At 38.1% G+C, this 18,903-nt stretch overlaps 1 protein-coding gene across 1 annotated transcript in view; it reads right to left on the bottom strand.

Annotated features, from left to right (window-relative positions):
• LOC106879335 (WD repeat-containing protein 89) overlaps nt 1–18,321 on the bottom strand; it is a 32,752-nt gene extending 14,431 nt beyond the window's left edge. Inside the window, exons 1-6 of the mRNA XM_014928844.3 lie at nt 18,235–18,321; nt 10,284–10,418; nt 5,991–6,103; nt 4,156–4,240; nt 3,173–3,222; nt 1,952–2,051 (exon numbers count right to left, since the gene is read on the bottom strand). Coding sequence (XP_014784330.1) covers nt 1,952–2,051; nt 3,173–3,222; nt 4,156–4,240; nt 5,991–6,103; nt 10,284–10,396 — 461 coding nt within the window. The 5' untranslated portion in view covers nt 10,397–10,418; nt 18,235–18,321. The remainder of the gene's footprint in view (nt 1–1,951; nt 2,052–3,172; nt 3,223–4,155; nt 4,241–5,990; nt 6,104–10,283; nt 10,419–18,234) is intronic.
• Nucleotides 18,322–18,903: the final 582 nt, after the last annotated feature.

Here is an 18,903-nt window from a genome sequence, read left to right as displayed (position 1 = left end):
CATAGTTGTGGCTGATGCCAGTGCCATGTAACTGGCACCTGTGCCAGTGGCACTTATAAAGCACTCATTACACTCTTGGAATGGTTGGCGTTAGGAAAGGCATCCAGCCATAGAAACCATGTCAAGTAAGATTGGAACGTGGTGCAGCTTTCCTGCTTACCAGTTTCAGTCAAATCGTCTAACCCATGCCAGCATGGAAAGCAGAATCTAAATGATGAAGATGATGATGATATGTTGTTGAAAACATCTAGAAAAAGGTACTTCTGTTTCACTCACCGAAGTGAATGGAGCTTTGACCAGAAGAAACTGATGACATCAGACATATCAAGGATCATTAGGTGTTTTAACCATCCCATTGGTGGGTCAGCAGAGGAGACCAAATCATTGCTCATCATCTCTTCCTTCCAGCTTAACTCCTTTCTCTTGCACCATAACCAGCAAGAGGCTCTTTCTGCTGCCTCTCCCATCCTATGCATAGCCTCTCTTCACTCTTTTCCTTTCATTCCATATATATATATATATATATATATATATATATTAAAAAAAATTTTTTTTTTAATTGTTTCAGTCATTAGACTGTGGGCATGCTGGAGCACCACTTTAAGGGTTTTCATCATCATCATCATCATCATTTAACGGCCACCTTCCATGCTAGCAGTTGAAGAAATTGACCCCAGGACATATTCTTTGCAAACCTAGTACTTATTCTATTGGTTTTTTTTTGCCAAACTGCTAAGTTACAGGAACATAAACACACCAACATCAGTTGCCAAGTGATGGTGGGGAGACAAAGAAAGACACACACACACATATATATATATATACACAACAGACTGGAGCCTGGCGTAGCCTTGCAGCGTGCCAGCCCAGTCAAACCGTCCAACCCATGCCAGCATGGACAACGGATATCAAATGATGATGATAATGGTAATGAACCAGGCTTCTTTCAGTTTCTGTCTACCAAATCCACTCAGAAGATTTTGATCGGCCCAAGGCTATAGTAGAAAACACTCGCCCGAGGTGCCATGCAGTGGGACTGAACCTGGAACCATATGGTTGGGAAACAAACTTCTTACCACACAGCCATGCCTGCACCTATATATATATATATATATATATATATATATATATATATATATATATATATATATATATATATATATATATATATATATATATATACATACACACATACAATGGGCTCCCACACAGTTTTCATCAACCAAATTTGCTCACAAAGCACTGGGAAACCCAGGGCTATAATTTTCCAAGGGGCAAGGCAGCAGGACTGAACCTGAAACTATGTTACATTAGGAGAGAATTGTAGTTTGCTTGAAGCATTGTGTATTGTTTGCAAAGAATAAAAAGTTTTGAATGGTACAACAATGCACTATAATACAAAAAAATGGACTATATACCTGTTGTAATTTAGTTATCTATAGTCCGATACTTTAATTATTTTCATTTCAACATCCATATTTTTCAGATAGTATAGGCAGAAAGCTTTTTTTAGTCGCTCACTTAAGGATCTCCTTTTTATGTTAACCATTCAGTTTGGAGTAGAGAATAGATTGTTTTGACAATGGAGAAAACTAGAATTTAATTTATATTTTAATGTCTGTTAGAAAGCTGCTACTGCTGCTGCTGGTGAACAGGATTCTAACTGTAAAATCCATTAACAGAGTGCCAGTGGTGAACAGAATTCTAACTGTAAAACCTATTAACAGTGTGCTGCTGGTGAACAGGATTCTAACTGTAAATCCTATTAACAGTGAGCTGCTGATGAACAGGATTCTAACTAAAAGCCATGTAACTGAGAAAAAAAACAAACTAAATAGCACTGAATTTATAAACTAACTGGAAGCACTTAAGTTTTTAATTTGCCCATGAATTTCTTTAATTATCACTTGATAAATTCACAAGAAAGATCATATCCATGAAGATAGCTTACCAAATTTTTAACTCAACTTCTTTCTCAACTGATTCTGTTCCAGCTGCTATCTTGGAATCAGAGCTATTGATATCCAAACATAAAAGACATTTATCACAACCTGAAAATTAAATTTGTATCAAATTAAAATTCCAAAAGCCTATGGCACAGGTAATTATGGTAGCAATAGTAATAAAATTACAACGTATTAGAGACATTGTAGCCATTAAAAACACATACATTCATGTTATGTTAACTGATGGAGATATGAAAAAGCTGCACCTGATCTCAGATACATTGTATCACAGTGAATGGCTACAACAATTCTATCATAATGTAATTAGTTTAATACAAAAATAAATAGCTATAATATTATTCTAAGATATAGTACAATGAATAAAATTGAAAGATAGTACATATTTGATCAGATAATTCACACACTAGTAAACAGTTTACACTGGTTATTAAACTGTTAATCCACAGTTCAAATTGTTACATAAACAGTTAATCCACAGTTCAAGATGTTAATTAGTCATTCTGCAATTCAAACTGTTAATCCCTAGTTTACGCTGTTAATCTACAATTATACAGTTATAGAAACAGTTAATCTAAAAATCAAACTGACATAAGACAGGTAATTAGGCTATCAATTCCTGAACATTGAAATGAAATTCAAGTTGAATGAGAAAATAAATAATAGCACCATCAAAGTTTCTACACTGAGCCTCAATTTAATGACATCATACACTGATTAGTAATTAAGTTAATACTCTTAGTACTACCAACTGTAGATACACAGAATTGATTACTGGATACTGGTATTTACTTTATCAACCCCAAAGAGATAAAAGAAAAATTAAGCCAACCCCAGCTGAAAGAGAATTGAGAATAATAGGATAGCAAGTATAACATAACAATAGGAAGATGTGAACAAATACAATGTTTGAAATATCAAATAGCTAACTAGAAAGATGCAAAGAGAAACCAACAATACTAAGTCATGGTCTAATATCATTCTGAGTCTTTTGGAAAGCATGGGAGTCAACTTTGAACCTGTTCGAGCCTTAAAAGACTTCATCAGTGAATTATAGTGCCCACAGTACTTGCCAAGCACGGTATTGAGAGAACACTAAGTAAATGTACAAGAAGTATACTTGTTGAAGAAGAGTAAGTTTGACGTCCCACTATCTTCAATATCTCCATCAGCCCCAGTCAATGATAAATAATAAAGTTATAAATTACCAGTGAATTCTTGAGCAGGTTTTTTGAAATCTGTCCGTATGTCCCAACACCTGGAAAAAAAGTGGTCATTAGTGCTTGATATTAAGTACTAGATTTACATTTATGTATTAGAGTCTAACACTGTTAATGTAAATATTGCTATACATTATAGTAAATGTTTAATGTTATCATACATTATAATCACCAACTTGAGGGAGAAAAAAAGAAACAAAGTCTACTGCCAGGATGTGAATTTGGCAGACTGGTGAATGGCTGACACTCTGGATTCAGTCTATAATCATAGTGCTTCCCATAAAAGGCAATCTCCATTTATGCCAGAATAACTGAACTGTCAGCAAGATCAATCAAGCAAGCAACATAATGCTCAGCATCATATTGAAAATACTGAGATTGGAGACAGAAGATATTACAGTCAAGGAGCAAGTTGGCTTACATAAAAATAAAAGCAGTACTGAAGGGATTTTGAACCTCCACACCATCTGCAAGAAATACTTTTGACAACAGAGAGAATTCATATGTTTTCATAGACTTCAGGAGGATATTAGATAGAATCTGCAATGATGTTTTGTGGACCACCATAAAGAAATTTAACACAGAGCAAAAGCTGATTTATACTATTCAAAAGCTTTGCACCAAAGCAACATGGTGTACTTGTACAAGTTCCTTGTCTTTCCACATTTTTTCCTGCAAACACTGAGATCAGACATCAGTCACACAATGTTGTTGTTCTTACCAATCTGGGATGGTGATGGGCACAGTCCCTCATCTCCTGGCTAACTTATATAAAACAACTATCTGAGGAGTGGGGCAGAGAGAGAGAGAGAGAGAGAAAACAAAAGTATGATGAGAATATTATAGACAAAATAAAACTATGTACAAAGACTTGGAAGCCTACAAGAAAAACTTACTGTCTACAAATCTATTTACTAATAGCATGCATAAATGTCAATTTCTTTAATTATAAAAGCAAATGTTGAGTTTACCTGATCGTCCCATCCCAAGATGAAGAAAATAATAGATGTGTGTCATTGTGGGCAAATTTTATCCCTGATATAACATTGTTGTGTGCTAAAATACAGTGAAAATCACAAAATTGAAAAAGTAAAAACAATAAATGACAATAAAGGTTGTATTTTGATTGTCATTCAACATACATATTCAATTCATTAATGCATCTGGATTAATTTAGATAACACATAATTACATACAGACAATTAGAAGTAGATAATTATATACAGATAATTACTTATAGATAATAGATAATTACAAACAATAAATAATTCTTATTGCATAATTTTCTGGTTGTTTTTGTATATTAATCGATTAATCATGCTTATTACACCCAAGATATCGACATTTTTGTGTGATTAAGAAGTTTACTCTGTAACCACATGGTTTTGTGATCAATCATGCTGAACATTCACTTGGATAAGTGTCTGCTATCATATCTCCAGTTGATTGATTCCTTGTGAGTGAAACTTAGTAGAGGGGAGCTAAGAGAAATCTACTGTGTATGCATATGTATATGTGTGTCTTCTGTCTTTTACCTTTTACTTTTTTCAGTCATTTGACAGGACAGCAACCATACTGAGGCATTGCCTTGAAGGATTTTAGTTGAATGAATTCCACCCCAGTACTTTATCTTTTAAGCCTGGTACCTATTCTACTGTTCTCTTTTGTAGAACTGCTTGGTTACAAGAGCATAAACAATGCAATACCAGTAGTCACATGGTGGTGACACACACACACATACCAGCTTCTTTCAGTTTCTGTCTACCAAATACACTCACAAAGCTTTGGTCAGCTGGTACTATAGAAAAAGACACTTGCCCTAAGTGCCACACAGTGGAACTGAACCTGAAACAAAGTGGTTAGAAAACAAATTTCTTACTATACAGCCACACATGCACAGGCATGGCTGTGTGGTTGACAAGTTTACTTCCTAATCACATTGTTTCAGATTCTGTCCCCTTGTGCAACACCTTGGACAAGTGGTGTGTGTGTGAGTACATGTATATGTATGTATGTGCACATGTGTATGTGTTTACGTGAGAGCTCATTTATTCAAATATAGCTATTGTTAGTTCTTCTGCCTATAACTTGTCCATTTGCATCAAGACTTTTGAAGCAATGTGGAATAAGAGATCTCTTGGAAAACCACTAAGGGTTAGTGTCAGAAAAGGCATTCAGCTGTAAATCAATGCCTCAGTACCATATTTGTCTAACCTGCAGACTTTCATCTTGTGGTCCGCATGATACTTTCTTGAAATGGGTTTATTTAAACAAATATTTTTAAAATGTCATCAAAAATTAAAGATTGTAATGAAAAGTAAAAAAGAAAGATACTACTATTTTTGCAATGGTAATATATCATGTTGAATCAATGATCATTCATTCATCTTTGTAATAATAGCATGAGAAAGCAAAATGCTTTCAATTCTGTCAGTATACAAGCGGCCCTCAAAAAACTTTTTGTGATTAAAGTGGCCCGCAGTGTAATTCGAGTCGGTCAGGCCTAGCCTAACCCATGCTAGCTTGGAAAAATGGGCATAAAACATACAAATGTATGTTCATATATTTCAGTCATGTATATCAGTAGCAAAAAAAAAAAAACAATACAGAAGTGCTTTTGAACAAATGCTTTATGGTATTTGTTCCACCCAAGTGGAACAGATGCTTCCTTACCATTTTCACAATTGTAAATAGTAAACATATGATTAGCCAGTTAGAAACTTGTAATGAAGAACATTGCTGTTCACAATATATGTTATAAAACAAATTAATAAAAATAAATAAATAAAAAATTTGTCTTTATCACCATCAATTTGTTGCAGTGTAGCCATATTGTGTCTGGCATGTAAGCGAATGTTATAACTGCTGCTACTACATGCCAGCAGTCGGTCGTCAGTTGCAGAATTAGGAGTGTCAGCACTAAAAAATATCAGAAATATTATTTCATAGTATTAAAATTATCAGATAAAATTTCATTTTAACCAATATTTATCTTTGTAAATTTGAAATCATAAAAAAATTTGTAAACAGTTAACACAATTATATAATGTAAAATGTGACATTGCTTTTAAGTAAACTATCTTAAAACAAATGATAGTGACATCATTATTGTGGCCAGTAACTGAAACCATCACATTGGGCAGCACCCTGTTGGATTCCAGGAGGTGCATGAGTGCATGGAGGTTACAGCATTGGTGCCTTACATATATATATATATATATATATATATATATATATATATATATATATATATATATATATATATGTATGTATATGTATATATACATATATAAACACAAGTTGTCTGTTTGTGTCAAGTTTCCATCTATACCTGTTAACGAATTTTTGTGAAGCTTTGCAAACATGTTAAAGTAACATCTAGTTTGTTACTAGGCTTACTGAAGTTTAATAAAAATCTATAATTGGATGGCTAGGGCCACTAGAAGAGGTCCACATATATAACCAATATATTTTCTTTTAACAGCCGAGGGAAATAACCCATTCATTTTCCATAGATCACCCTAAACACTACCAAGCTCAAAGAGATGGAAATTGACAACAGATGGATCATGCCCTACAACCCATTGTTGTCTAAAACATTGGAGGCCCATGTTAATGCTGAGTCATGCAACTCAATAAAAAGTTTTAAATATGTTTGTAAATACATCAATAAGGGCTCAGATATGGCAGTTTGGGGACTTGAACAGGAGGGCAGGCAAGCAGATGAAATTCAGCAAAATAAGTTGGGCAGGTATATTTCCTCTAAAGAGGGCTTTGAAATCCACGAGCAGCATCCAACAGTGGTGAATCTATCTGTACATCTTGAAAATGGCAAGTGTGTATATTTAACACAAGACAATGTTCGAAATGTAGTTCTGAATCCACTTTCTTCAAATTATGCCAATGTGATCTGTTTGCCTGAACATTGTTGTATGTTGAGATTCCCGTGTACTATACCTGAGCACACAATACATGGAACAGATGCAAGCAAGGAGCATGCATTGAGGGCTGGGAAGAAAATGTTGTCTTCATAAGTGAGGCCATCAGGCCGGTGTACACTGTGCACCCTAATCAGCAGGAGTGCTTCTTTCAGCATCTACTGCTGCACATTTTCAGACCTTTGAAGACATAATGGGAAAGTCTGCACAACCTACAGAGAAGCCTGCACCAAACATGGACAACTGGGACTAGACACTGAAGGAGGCAGCAGCCAGCAGAGCACCAAGTCAACTGTGTCAGCTATTTTCTATCATGTTGATGACATGTGGCTTGGCTGAACCTCTCAAGCTTTGGGCGACCCACCAAACAAGCATGGCAGAGGACATTCTACAAAGGATTCAAAGGCAAACCTCGGTGGAAATTGCCACGTTCAATAACGCCATTTACAATGAGGTGTTACTTGACCTGGAAATCCAAGTGCAAGCTATGTGAGGTCAAGACATTGCCACATTCGATCTGCCACAACCAGAGCAGGCACCAAACAATTTCACAATTGAGTACCTGTGAGAAATCAGCTATGACATCGAGGAAATGACAGCGTATATAGCTGATAATGAAGATGTAGTAACGCCTGCGCATGCGTAGTCTTACGCATGCATAGAATTAAACAAGCAAGCATTTCCCGCTCAATTCATTCTCTTTCTAGCTGGCCAGCGATTGAGCATGGACGTGTGTTTAAAGCTGTCTCTACATCTTTCGGTCTTATACTCGACAGCTCATTATTCTCACCTCTAAAGATGTATAACTAAAGATATGTATGTTTACCACCTAAATAAATGTTGTTTAAGTTGTTTAGTCTGGAGTTCAGCGTTCCGTCTATTTCTTTAATTTTATAGTAGAAAGTCAGGTATACAATCTAAAGATGTATAACCCACTTTCTACTAAAAAGACAAACTGATGGAGGGCCAACTGGGTGTTTATAAAACCATTATTTCAAGCACTGAAAGTGAAAGAGGAGGTCTTTTCTTTCTGGATGCTCCAGGTGGAACTGGCAAGACATTTGTCATCAATTTTCTTCTGGCTAAATTGCGCCAAATGAAACATATTACCAAAGCAGTGGCATCAAGTGGAATAGCTGCAACTCTGCTAAGTGGTAGTTGCACAGCTCATTCCTGTTTCAAACTCCCTTTGGACCTGTCCAAGAAGGAGAAGGCAAACAGCAACATCAGTCGTGGTTCTATAAAAGGCAAACTCCTGGGTGAATGCAGGTTGATCATCTGGGATGAGGTGACAGTGAGCCATAAGGTTTCCTTTGGAGCTCTTGACATGGCCCTTCAGGATCTGAAACATATCACCATGCTGATGGGAGATGCCACAGTCTTGCTTGCAGCAGACTTTAGACAAACCCTTCCCGTGGTTCCAAAGGCGACAAGAGCTGATGAGGTAAATGCCAGCATAAAGTCCTCCTACCTATGGAGCAGTGTGCAAAAGCTGAGACTCACAACCAACATGTGACTGCAGATCAGTACTGATGATGCAGACAGAACCTTTTCAAAGCAACTGTTGGACGTCAGTAATGGCACTTCGGTTGGCGAGAAGGAAGGCCGAGTAAGCTTGCCTTTTGGACGTAAGGTATCTGATTTAAAGGAACTGTGTCTGGATGGATGGATAAATGGATATATATATTTATAAAGGTTAGTTACAGATTACCTCAATGACAAATGACAGTGACTATTTCATTATTGTGGCTGGTGACTTCAATAGATATGTTGGATTGCACCCTGATGGATTCCAGGAACACATGGGGGTTACAGCTTTGGTACTAGAAATGAAGAAGGAACAAGGTTGCTGGAACTCTGTGATGCAAATCACTTGAACTGTAACACTAACTTCAGTAAACCAGCCAGTCACCTGATCCCCAATCAATCTGGTGACCATACATGCCAGATTCACTACATTCTCACCAGAAAGCAGGATACACATGCTTATAAATGCAAATTCTCCTAAGTGAAGAATGTACAACCCAACATAGATCAGTGATTAGTGAGTTCAGACTTTGAGATAAAATGAGAAAGAAACCAGTCTGAGAACAAAAGATAGGGAAGTTCAAAGACCCGGCAAACTGTGATACGGCTATGGAAAAGTAAGGCAGGCAGAGCTATAGAAGCAAAAAGACAGGCTTGGACAGACTAGAGACAGAAGAGAATTATACCAGCTAACAGGTTTACAGAGCAAAAGAAGAAGCAAAAAGTATGAGGTTTGCCAACATTCTACAGTGGCGTAGGAGTGGCTGTGTGGTAAGTGGCTTGCTTACGAACCACATGGTTCCGGGTTCATTCCCACTGTGTAGCACTTTGGGCAAGTGTCTTCTACTATAGCCTCGGGCAAAAAAAGCCTTGTAAGTGGATTTGGTAGACGGAAACTGAAAGAAGCCCATCGTATATATATATATATATATATATATATATATATGTATGTGTGTCTGTGTTTGTCCCCCCAGCATCGCTTGACAACCGATGGTGGTGTGTTTACGTCCCCGTAACTTAGCGGTTCAGCAAAAGAGATCGATAGAATAAGTACTAAGCTTCCAAAGAATAAGTCCTGGGGCCGATTTGCTCAACTAAAAGGCAGTGATCCAGCATGACCGCAGTCAAGTGACTGAAACAAGTAAAAGAGTAAAAGAGAGTGAGAGAATAAGATGCATGAGATACTAAATTGCAAGACAACGAATCAAAGAAAACAATCGAGATGTGGATGAGAAGCATGTGTATGGATGGATAATGGTACACTTGCACTTATTGAGAAAGAAGTATGTATGACAAAGTGCAAATGAGTTGAGATAAATATTTGGCATAAGAGGAATTAGATGTAGCATGCAAGAGAGAAGACTGCACTGGTTTGGTCATGTGATGCATATGGAATATGTGAAAAAGGGAGACTCAGGAAGGTATGGGACAAAGCAGCAAAGGCTGAGCTCAAGATGTTGAGCCCCACAGAGGTGATGACAAAGAACTGAAATGATCAATGATTTATAATGATGAAGACACACCCATCACAGCTGAAGTGAGGTCCTAGAAGCACTATGTTTATGCCTCAACACATATACCATACCTTACACGTTTCATACCTTTACAAATTAAATCTGGAAACACCAACTTACCTTTGTTGAATATCCATATGAAGAATGTATTCTTCTTCCACAGGTTTTAAAGATATGGCAGCCTTTTCACAAAAGTTTAATTTTCGCATCATATCTTCCATAGACTCCATCATGAAAATCTTCAATTACAACACACTAATAGAAAAACACAAGAAATACATCATGTAAATATTCTCTTTAGGAACCAACTGTTAAATTAGATTTAGTGGTAAAAATGGAATTAAGAACTAAATTGGTTAAATTGCAAAGTATTTATATATTTAAATAATCTTTTTACTTCTTTTAGTCATTACACCATGGCCATGCCGGGGTACTGCTTTCAAGAGGGAGGACTTTCGGAAAATTCTCAAGATCTAAATTTTTCTTCGTTATATTCCGAAATCACATTCCACTTTCTACAGATACCCTAGCGTAGTACTACAGTACGTAGTGCTTATTTCTACCCACTTTCAATAATTTTTAGTATTTTGGCTTCAATTTTGTTTCATTTTCAATTATTTTTACACTTTTTTAACCCTTAGTCATTATTCTCATTCACTCATTATTACTTTCGCTCTCTCTCTCTATCTTATATATAGAGAGATAGATATATATTATATATATACATATATTATATACATACATATGGGATCTTTCTGATTTGGTGGATGCCACTTGTTTTCTTAATGAAACACTTTCAAACTTGGGACAGTGGTAGAATGTATCATATAAAACATCTTTTACTCTTAGTGTTATTGAGAAAATTTTATCTTTTTAAAGTTATTTCGTGTTAAAATTGTCATATTTCGGTAATTTCAACCAATCACTGACATCTATTGAGGTGAAAACAATTACTGCTGTGAATTGTCAACAAAACATTGTGCGGTGTAATGGGATCTTTTACTTTGAATAAAATTAGTGCCGTTGTTTGTCAACAACAACTATCGGTGGTACTGTTATTTATGACATCGTTCGTGCATTTGTACTGGTTTTAGCTTTAGGGTTTTAGGGTTAGGGTTCGGGTTTTAGAGTTAGGGTTATGAGTATTTTTGCCAAATTTGGTGAAAAATTTGTGGTGGTGTATGGAACAGATTTTCACCAAATTTGGCAAAAATACTCATAACCCTAACTCTAACTCTAAAACCCGAACCCTAACCTTAAAGCTAAAACCAGTACAAATGCACAAACGATGTCATAAATAACAGTACCGCCGATAGTTGTTGTTGACAAACAACAGCACTAATTTTATTCAAGGGAAAAGATCCCATTACACCGCTAGAACGTGTTGTTTACATTCCACAGCAGTAATTGTTTTCACCTCAATAGACGTCAGTGATTGGTTGAAATTACAGAAATACGACAACATTTAACATGAAATAACTTCGAATATAAAAATTTTTCTGTTCTATAAGACAAAATATACAAGTATACGAAGTTTTAGTGTTTCGGTAGAAAACACACTAAATAAAACATAAATAAAAAATGGTGCCCGCCAAATCAGAAAGATCCTACATATGTATATATCATCATCCCGGCCCATCAGGAATCACTGCAGAGATGCTCAAAATATCTGGCAGTGTTGGCTATAGCCTAGTCACCCGTATTACGAACCAGGTGATACACGAAGGAGTCATACCCTATGACTGGTGTAGCAGCATCATAGTCAACTGCTACAAAGGTAAAGGGGACGCTTTAGATACAAATAATTACAGAGGCATCAAGCTGTTAGATCAGGTTATGAAAGTTACAGAGAGGGTCATAGCCCAACTAATTAGGGAGCGAATCAATTTAGATGAGATGCAGTTTGGGTTCGTGCCAGGTAAAAGCACTACTGATGCCTTATTTCTAGTGAGACAGTTGCAAGAGAAATACCTAGCCAAGGATAAACCTCTGTACCTGGCTTTCGTTGACATGGAGAAAGCCTTTGACAGGGTCCCCCGATCCCTTATCTGGTGGTCAATGAGGAAACTTGGGATAGAAGAATGGCTAGTGAGAGCTGTGCGAGCCATGTACAGAGATGCGGCCAGTAAGGTGAGGGTTGGAAATGAGTACAGCAATGAATTCCGGGTAGAGGTAGGGGTCCACCAAGGTTCCGTCCTCAGCCCCCTATTATTTACCATAGTCCTCCAGGCAATCACAGAGGAGTTCAAGACAGGTTGCCCCTGGGAGCTCCTCTATGCTGATGACCTTGCCCTAATTGCGGAGTCACTATCAGAACTAGAGGAGAAGTTTCAGGTGTGGAAGCAAGGTCTAGAATTGAAGGGCCTTAGAGTCAACCTAGCTAAAACCAAAATCCTAATAAGTAGGAAGGTAGATAAAACACAAACCCCTTCAGGTAGATGGCCCTGCTCAGTATGTAGAAAAGGAGTAGGTAGTAACTCTATAAGATGTACCCGGTGCAAGCTATGGACACATAAGAGGTGCAGCAACATCAAAGGCAGGTTAACTAGCAAGTTAGTTTTTGTTTGTGGCAGATGTTCAGGTGCAATAAAGACTGTAAACAAACAGGAAACAACTTCTATCTCATTCCAGGGTGAAAAACTAGAGGTAGTCGATAGCTTCCGCTATCTGGGCGACCAAGTTAGTAGTGGGGGTGGGTGCGCTGAAAGTGTAGCTGCTAGAATAAGAATAGCCTGGGCAAAGTTTAGAGAGCTCTTACCCCTGCTGGCGACAAAGGGACTCTCACTCAGAGTAAAAGGCAGACTGTATGACGCATGCGTACGAACAACCATGCTACATGGCAGTGAAACATGGGCTGTAACTGCTGAGGACATACGTAAGCTCGCAAGGAATGAAGCCAGTATGCTCCGTTGGATGTGTAATGTCAATGTGAATACCCGTCAGAGTGTAAGTATCTTGAGAGAAAAGCTGAACATTAGAAGCATCAGTTGTGGCGTGCAAGAGAGACGATTGCGCTGGTATGGACATGTGGTGAGAATGGAGGAGGATAGCTGCGTGAAAAAGTGCCACACCCTAACAGTTGAGGGAACCCGTGGAAGAGGTAGGCCCAGGAAGACCTGGGCTGAGGTGGTGAGGCAAGACCTTCGTACATTGGGCCTCACCGAGGCGATGACTACGGACCGAGACCTTTGGAAATGGGCTGTGCGTGAGAAGACCCGGCAAGCCAAGTAAGATCGTTGCCAGTGCCCCTGGACTGGTTCTTGTGCGGGTGGCACATGAGATGCACCATTTTGAGCGTGGCCGTTGCCAGTACCGCCTGACTGGCTCCTGTAGGATTTTCGAGCGAGATCGTTGCCAGTGCCCCTGGACTGGCTTGTGCGGGTGGCACATAAAAGACACCATTTCGAGCGTGGCCGTTTTCGTGCGGGTGACACGTAAAAGCACCCACTACACTCTCTGAGTGGTTGGCGTTAGGAAGGGCATCCAGCTGTAGAAACTCTGCCAAATCAGACTGGAGCCTGGTGTTGCCATCCGGTTTCACCAGTCCTCAGTCAAATCGTCCAACCCATGCTAGCATGGAAAGCGGACGTTAAACGATGATGATGATGATGATGATGATCATCATCATCGTTTAACGTCCGCTTTCCATGCTAGCATGGGTTGGACGATTTGACTGAGGACTGGTGAAATCGGATGGCAACACCAGGCTCCAATCTAATTTGGCAGAGTTTCTACAGCTGGATGCCCTTCCTAACGCCAACCACTCAGAGAGTGTAGTGGGTGCTTTTACGTGTCACCCGCACGAAGGCCAGTCAGGCGGTACTGGCAACGGCCACGCTCAAAATGGTGTCTTTTATGTGCCACCCGCACAAGAGCCAGTCCAGGGGCACTGGCAACGATCACGCTCGAAAATCCTACGAAGGCCAGTCAGGCGGTACTGGCAACGGCCACGCTCAAAATGGTGCATCTTATGTGCCACCCGCACAAGAGCCAGTCCAGGGGCACTGGCAACGATCTCACTTGGCTTGCCGGGTCTTCTCACGCACAGCACATTTCCAAAGGTCCTGGTCAGTAGTCATCGCTTCGGTGAGGCCCAATGTTTGAAGGTCTTGCCTCACCACCTCAGCTCAGGACTTCCTCAGCCTACCTCTTCCACGGGTTCCCTCAACTGTTAGGGTGTGGCACTTTTTCACGCAGCTATCCTCATCTATTCTCACCACATGTCCATACCAGAGCAATCGTCTCTCTTGCACACTACAACTGATGCTTCTTATGTTCAGCTTTTTTCTCAAGATACTTACACTCTGACGGGTATGCACACTGACATTACACATCCAACCGAGCATACTGGCTTCATTCCTTGTGAGCTTACGCATGTCCTCAGCAGTTACAGCCCATGTTTCACTGCCATGTAGCATGGCTGTTCGTACACATGCGTCATACAGTCTGCCTTTTACTCTGAGTAAGAGTCCCTTTGTCACTAGCAGAGGTAAGAGCTCTCTAAACTTTGCCCAGGCTATTCTTATTCTAGCAGCTACACTTTCAGCGCACCCACCCCCACTACTAACTTGGTCACCCAGATAGCGGAAGCTATCGACTACCTCTAGTTTTTCTCCCTGGAACGAGATAGAAATTGTTTCCTGTTTGTTCACAGTGTTTATTGCACCTGAACATCTGCTACATACAAAAACTAACTTCCTAGTTAACCTGCCTTTGATATTGCTGTACCTCTTATGTGTCCATAGCTTGCACCGGGTACATCTTATAGAGTTACTACCTACTCCTTTTCTACATACTGAGCAGGGCCATCTACCTGAAGGGGTTTGTGTTTTATCTACCTTCCTACTTATTAGGATTTTGGTTTTAGCTAGGTTGACTCTAAGGCCCTTTGATTCTAGTCCTTGCTTCCACACCTATACACATATATACATACACACACACATATATATATATATATATATATATATATATATATATATACATACAGTTATGAAGGAAAAACTTGGATCTTGTGAATTTTCGGAAGTTCTCTCCCCACAAATTATTTTATAACTGTAATGTATGCCGTTTCAAAAGTATTTATATAAAATTTCATTGAAAAAAACCCCATTTTCCTAAAAGTTATGAAGGAAAAACTCAGATTTTGTGAATCTTCCGAAGTCCTCTCCCCATCCCCTTGGAAAAGATTTTCCCCACAAATTTCGGTCCAGACGGACTATATGTAATCTGAACCTTTCCCCCCTTATCTTATTTATTTTTTTTACGGAATCCCACGTTTTAGGCTATGGAGATTCCGATTCTGAAAAATTTTTTTCAAAAATCTCAATTTAAAAATTTCGATTACCCCCCCCCCCCGGTTTTTATATAGATCCACAGGGTAAACCTAACCCTAACACTAGTTTTGTGAGATTTGGCTGTTATTTCTAGCATGTAAATAGCCTGCTTGGTGGGGGGGGGGGATTGAAATTTTTCAAACAATTTTTTTTCAGAATCATAATCTCCGTATTTTTTTACGCATTTCTAAAAAAAAAAATTTCCGGAAAATATTTTTAAATGAGGAAAGGGGGTGGGAATCGAAATTTTGAATTTGAGATTTTTGAAAATTTTTTTTCAGAATCGGAATCTCCATAGCCTAAAACGTGGGATTCCGTAAAAAAAAAAAAAAAATAAGAGGGGGAAAGGTTCAGATTACATATAGTCCGTCTCCGCCCAAATTTCTTTATAATCGTAATGTATGCAGTTTGAATGGTATTTCTATAAAATTTCATTGAAAAAAACCCATTTTCCTAAAAGTTATGAGGAAAAAACTCGGATCTTGTGAATTTTCCGAAGTACTCTCACCACCCTCCCGTTTTTTTTTGTGCGCATTTTCTTCTTTTTTTTAAAAAAAAATTCATTTTTCAACGAGAGGTGCGATTCTGCATTAGCTCCCATTTACCTGAAAGTTATGAGGGAAAAATCGGATCTTCTCAATTTTCCGAAAATTCTCTCCCCACCGCATGTTCGTTTACGCACATTTTTTTTTTCATATTCGTTTTCTACACATTTCTTTACACCTAGGAGGCTGGTTTTGTTAACGGGTCTTAAACTTTATATTGAACACAAAAGGCGGGATGAACACTTCTGTAGTTACGCGAATATATTCATATGTAAACAAAAATCTTCGGTACAACGGAAGCAACAACATGGTAACGACAGGAGTATGCTTTTGCTTCGTTGGCAAAGTTTGGCCGAATAGTTTTGAAGTTCGCTTCGCACCCACGTGGTCTCGGGTACGATCCCACCGGGTAGCATCTTGAGCATTTTTTTTTTCTTTCTGGTGACACTTTTGCTAATAGTAACGAAAGAATGCCTGGTTTCGAAGTCCTCTCCTCACCCTCCCGTTGCTTTGCGTGCATTTTTTTTTCATATTCGTTTCCTATACATTGTTTAACACCCATTCCAGTATATTTTTTGGATTTTCATTTCCGGGTCAAGATGTAAACATTAACCGAATGCCTTTTTTGGTGGACATTGGAATTAGACACTGAGGGAAAATGGCTGTAACTATATGTCACGGTCATGCGATTCCCCCTAAAAAAAAATTTTGGACCCCCCCCCACACACACACACGGGGGGGGGGGTTCTTGGCGATTTTCATTTTTGACATTGTGTTCTACATGTCACGCTTTTTACCAGAGAACATATATTCGAAAACGAACAATACAAAATAAAATAAAAATAGAAAGCCTGTAACAAAATTCGAAAGCAATTCCGATACTGAAAAAAAATTGTTTGAAAAATTTCAATTCCCCCCCCCCACCAAGCAGGCTATTTACATGCTAGAAATAACAGCCAAATCTGGTTAGGGTTAGGTTTACCCTAACCCTAACCCTAACCCCGTTTGCCAAAGCGCATTTTTTCCTTCATATTTATTTCATATAAGGTGCACTTCAACTACTACACTATTTTTTTTTCACTTTTTCCACCGGGTGCGGATCTATATAAAAACCGGAGGGGGGGGAATCGAAATTTTGAATTTGAGATTTTTGAAAATTTTTTTTTCAGAATCGGAATCTCCATAGCCTAAAACGTGGGATTCCGTTAAAAAAATAAATAAATAAGGGGGGGAAGGTTCAGATTACATATAGTCCATCTGGACCAATGCAAGATTTGGATTGTCCGCGTTTAGCTGTTATTTCTAGCATATCAAGTTTCGTGGTGGGGACTCCACATGTGATCCTTTTACTGTTTCAATACAAATGTAAGCCGTTCATTTTCACATCTAAGTTGCGAGAAGGCTATTCGTACGACCTGGACATGTAGAACACGATGTCAAAAATGAAAATCGCCAAAAAAAAAAAAAAAAAATCACCCTACCCCCCCGTGTGGGGGGAGGGGGTCCAAAATTAAAAAATAAAAAAGTTACAGCCATTTTCCCTCAGTGTCTAATTCCAATGTCCACCCCTTTTTTTTTTTATACATGAAAGCTATATAAAAGACCGTTTACAGCGTTGACAGGTATGTACTGAATCGGCCTGGGAATTATGTTAAGGAAACACGTGTCGAATGGAATGTACAGCCATTTACCCGTTAGTTCAGAAGCAGATCGAACAACTGAATCTTTGTCGAACGACAAAGGTATATATTTATATATGGTGACTATTAAATATTACCAATTAGATAATACTACGATAATTACTAAAGTTTAATTACACTATAAGAATATTAATAAGACAACAAAAATAATTAACAGGGAGAGAATTATTGGAGAATTGATGATAAACAAAACAGAGAATGCAAGAAAGAGAAGTAAATTGAAAGGATCAGATGAGAGAGCATTTCTAAGTAATAATGTTAGATTGCACTGGATTAAAGGATCTTTATTATAAGAGATAACTAGAAGTTAATGATTGATACATGTTTATAAGTTGCATTTTTAATCTTAAGTCATCACGTGGAACTAATTACAGCCATAATCAAGTAACGCTCGCTGAATTTTTGTGTTTTCTACATTGATATAAAATTACATTTTCAATGACTTTTAATCTAAATATATTAGATAGATGAAATAATAGCAAAAAAAAATTACCTTCGTCAATTCTGATCAGCAAAAAAAAACAGAAGAATCTAAAGAATCTATATGTTTCGTTCACAACTCTATCGACCGGTGTAACACAAACTCATATTCCTATTCCGATAAACGACTGCAATGAAATATGTCAGAGTTATCTTCTGATTTTGTTTTTGAGTTTTCCTATCAGCTTTTTTCAATAATTTTATTCGATTGTCATTAGAATTATTTCATATGGTTAAAATAACAGACGAAAGTAAAGAATATGCACACCGGTGTTTAGGGTTAGGGGTTAGGGTTAGATCAAGCAGATCGTGAAGAAGTTATAGAGAATATTTTATGTTGCATTTTTAGATTTAGTCGAGTTTCGTTCTTTCATATCGTGTGCCAGTTTCGCTGATCCTCTTTCAATTACGTCGAAAACGGGTGGTGCGCGTATTCTTTACCTCCGCCAAATAACATTAAAAAAGGCCGTTCGTTGACTTTTACCAAGATCGAATATCACTAACATAGGCGTTTCTGTGAATCAATGGTGGTGGTAGGGAATCGATAGATGGGGCAAAATGAGTTGTTTCTGATTTCTTCCTACCTATTTAAAATCATTATATTGAGAGTATTGCTTCATTATTTTACACTGTTGTTTCATCTTTGAGAGTAAAAGATGGTCAGCATAGTTGTTGTTGAAGT

This window comes from Octopus bimaculoides, chromosome 5, assembly GCF_046866305.1.
Source record: "Octopus bimaculoides isolate indiv1 chromosome 5, ASM4686630v1, whole genome shotgun sequence".
NCBI lineage: Eukaryota > Metazoa > Mollusca > Cephalopoda > Octopoda > Octopodidae > Octopus > Octopus bimaculoides.
The sequence above is the reverse complement of the archived record's forward strand: the minus strand, read 5'-3'. Positions and strand labels throughout refer to the sequence as shown.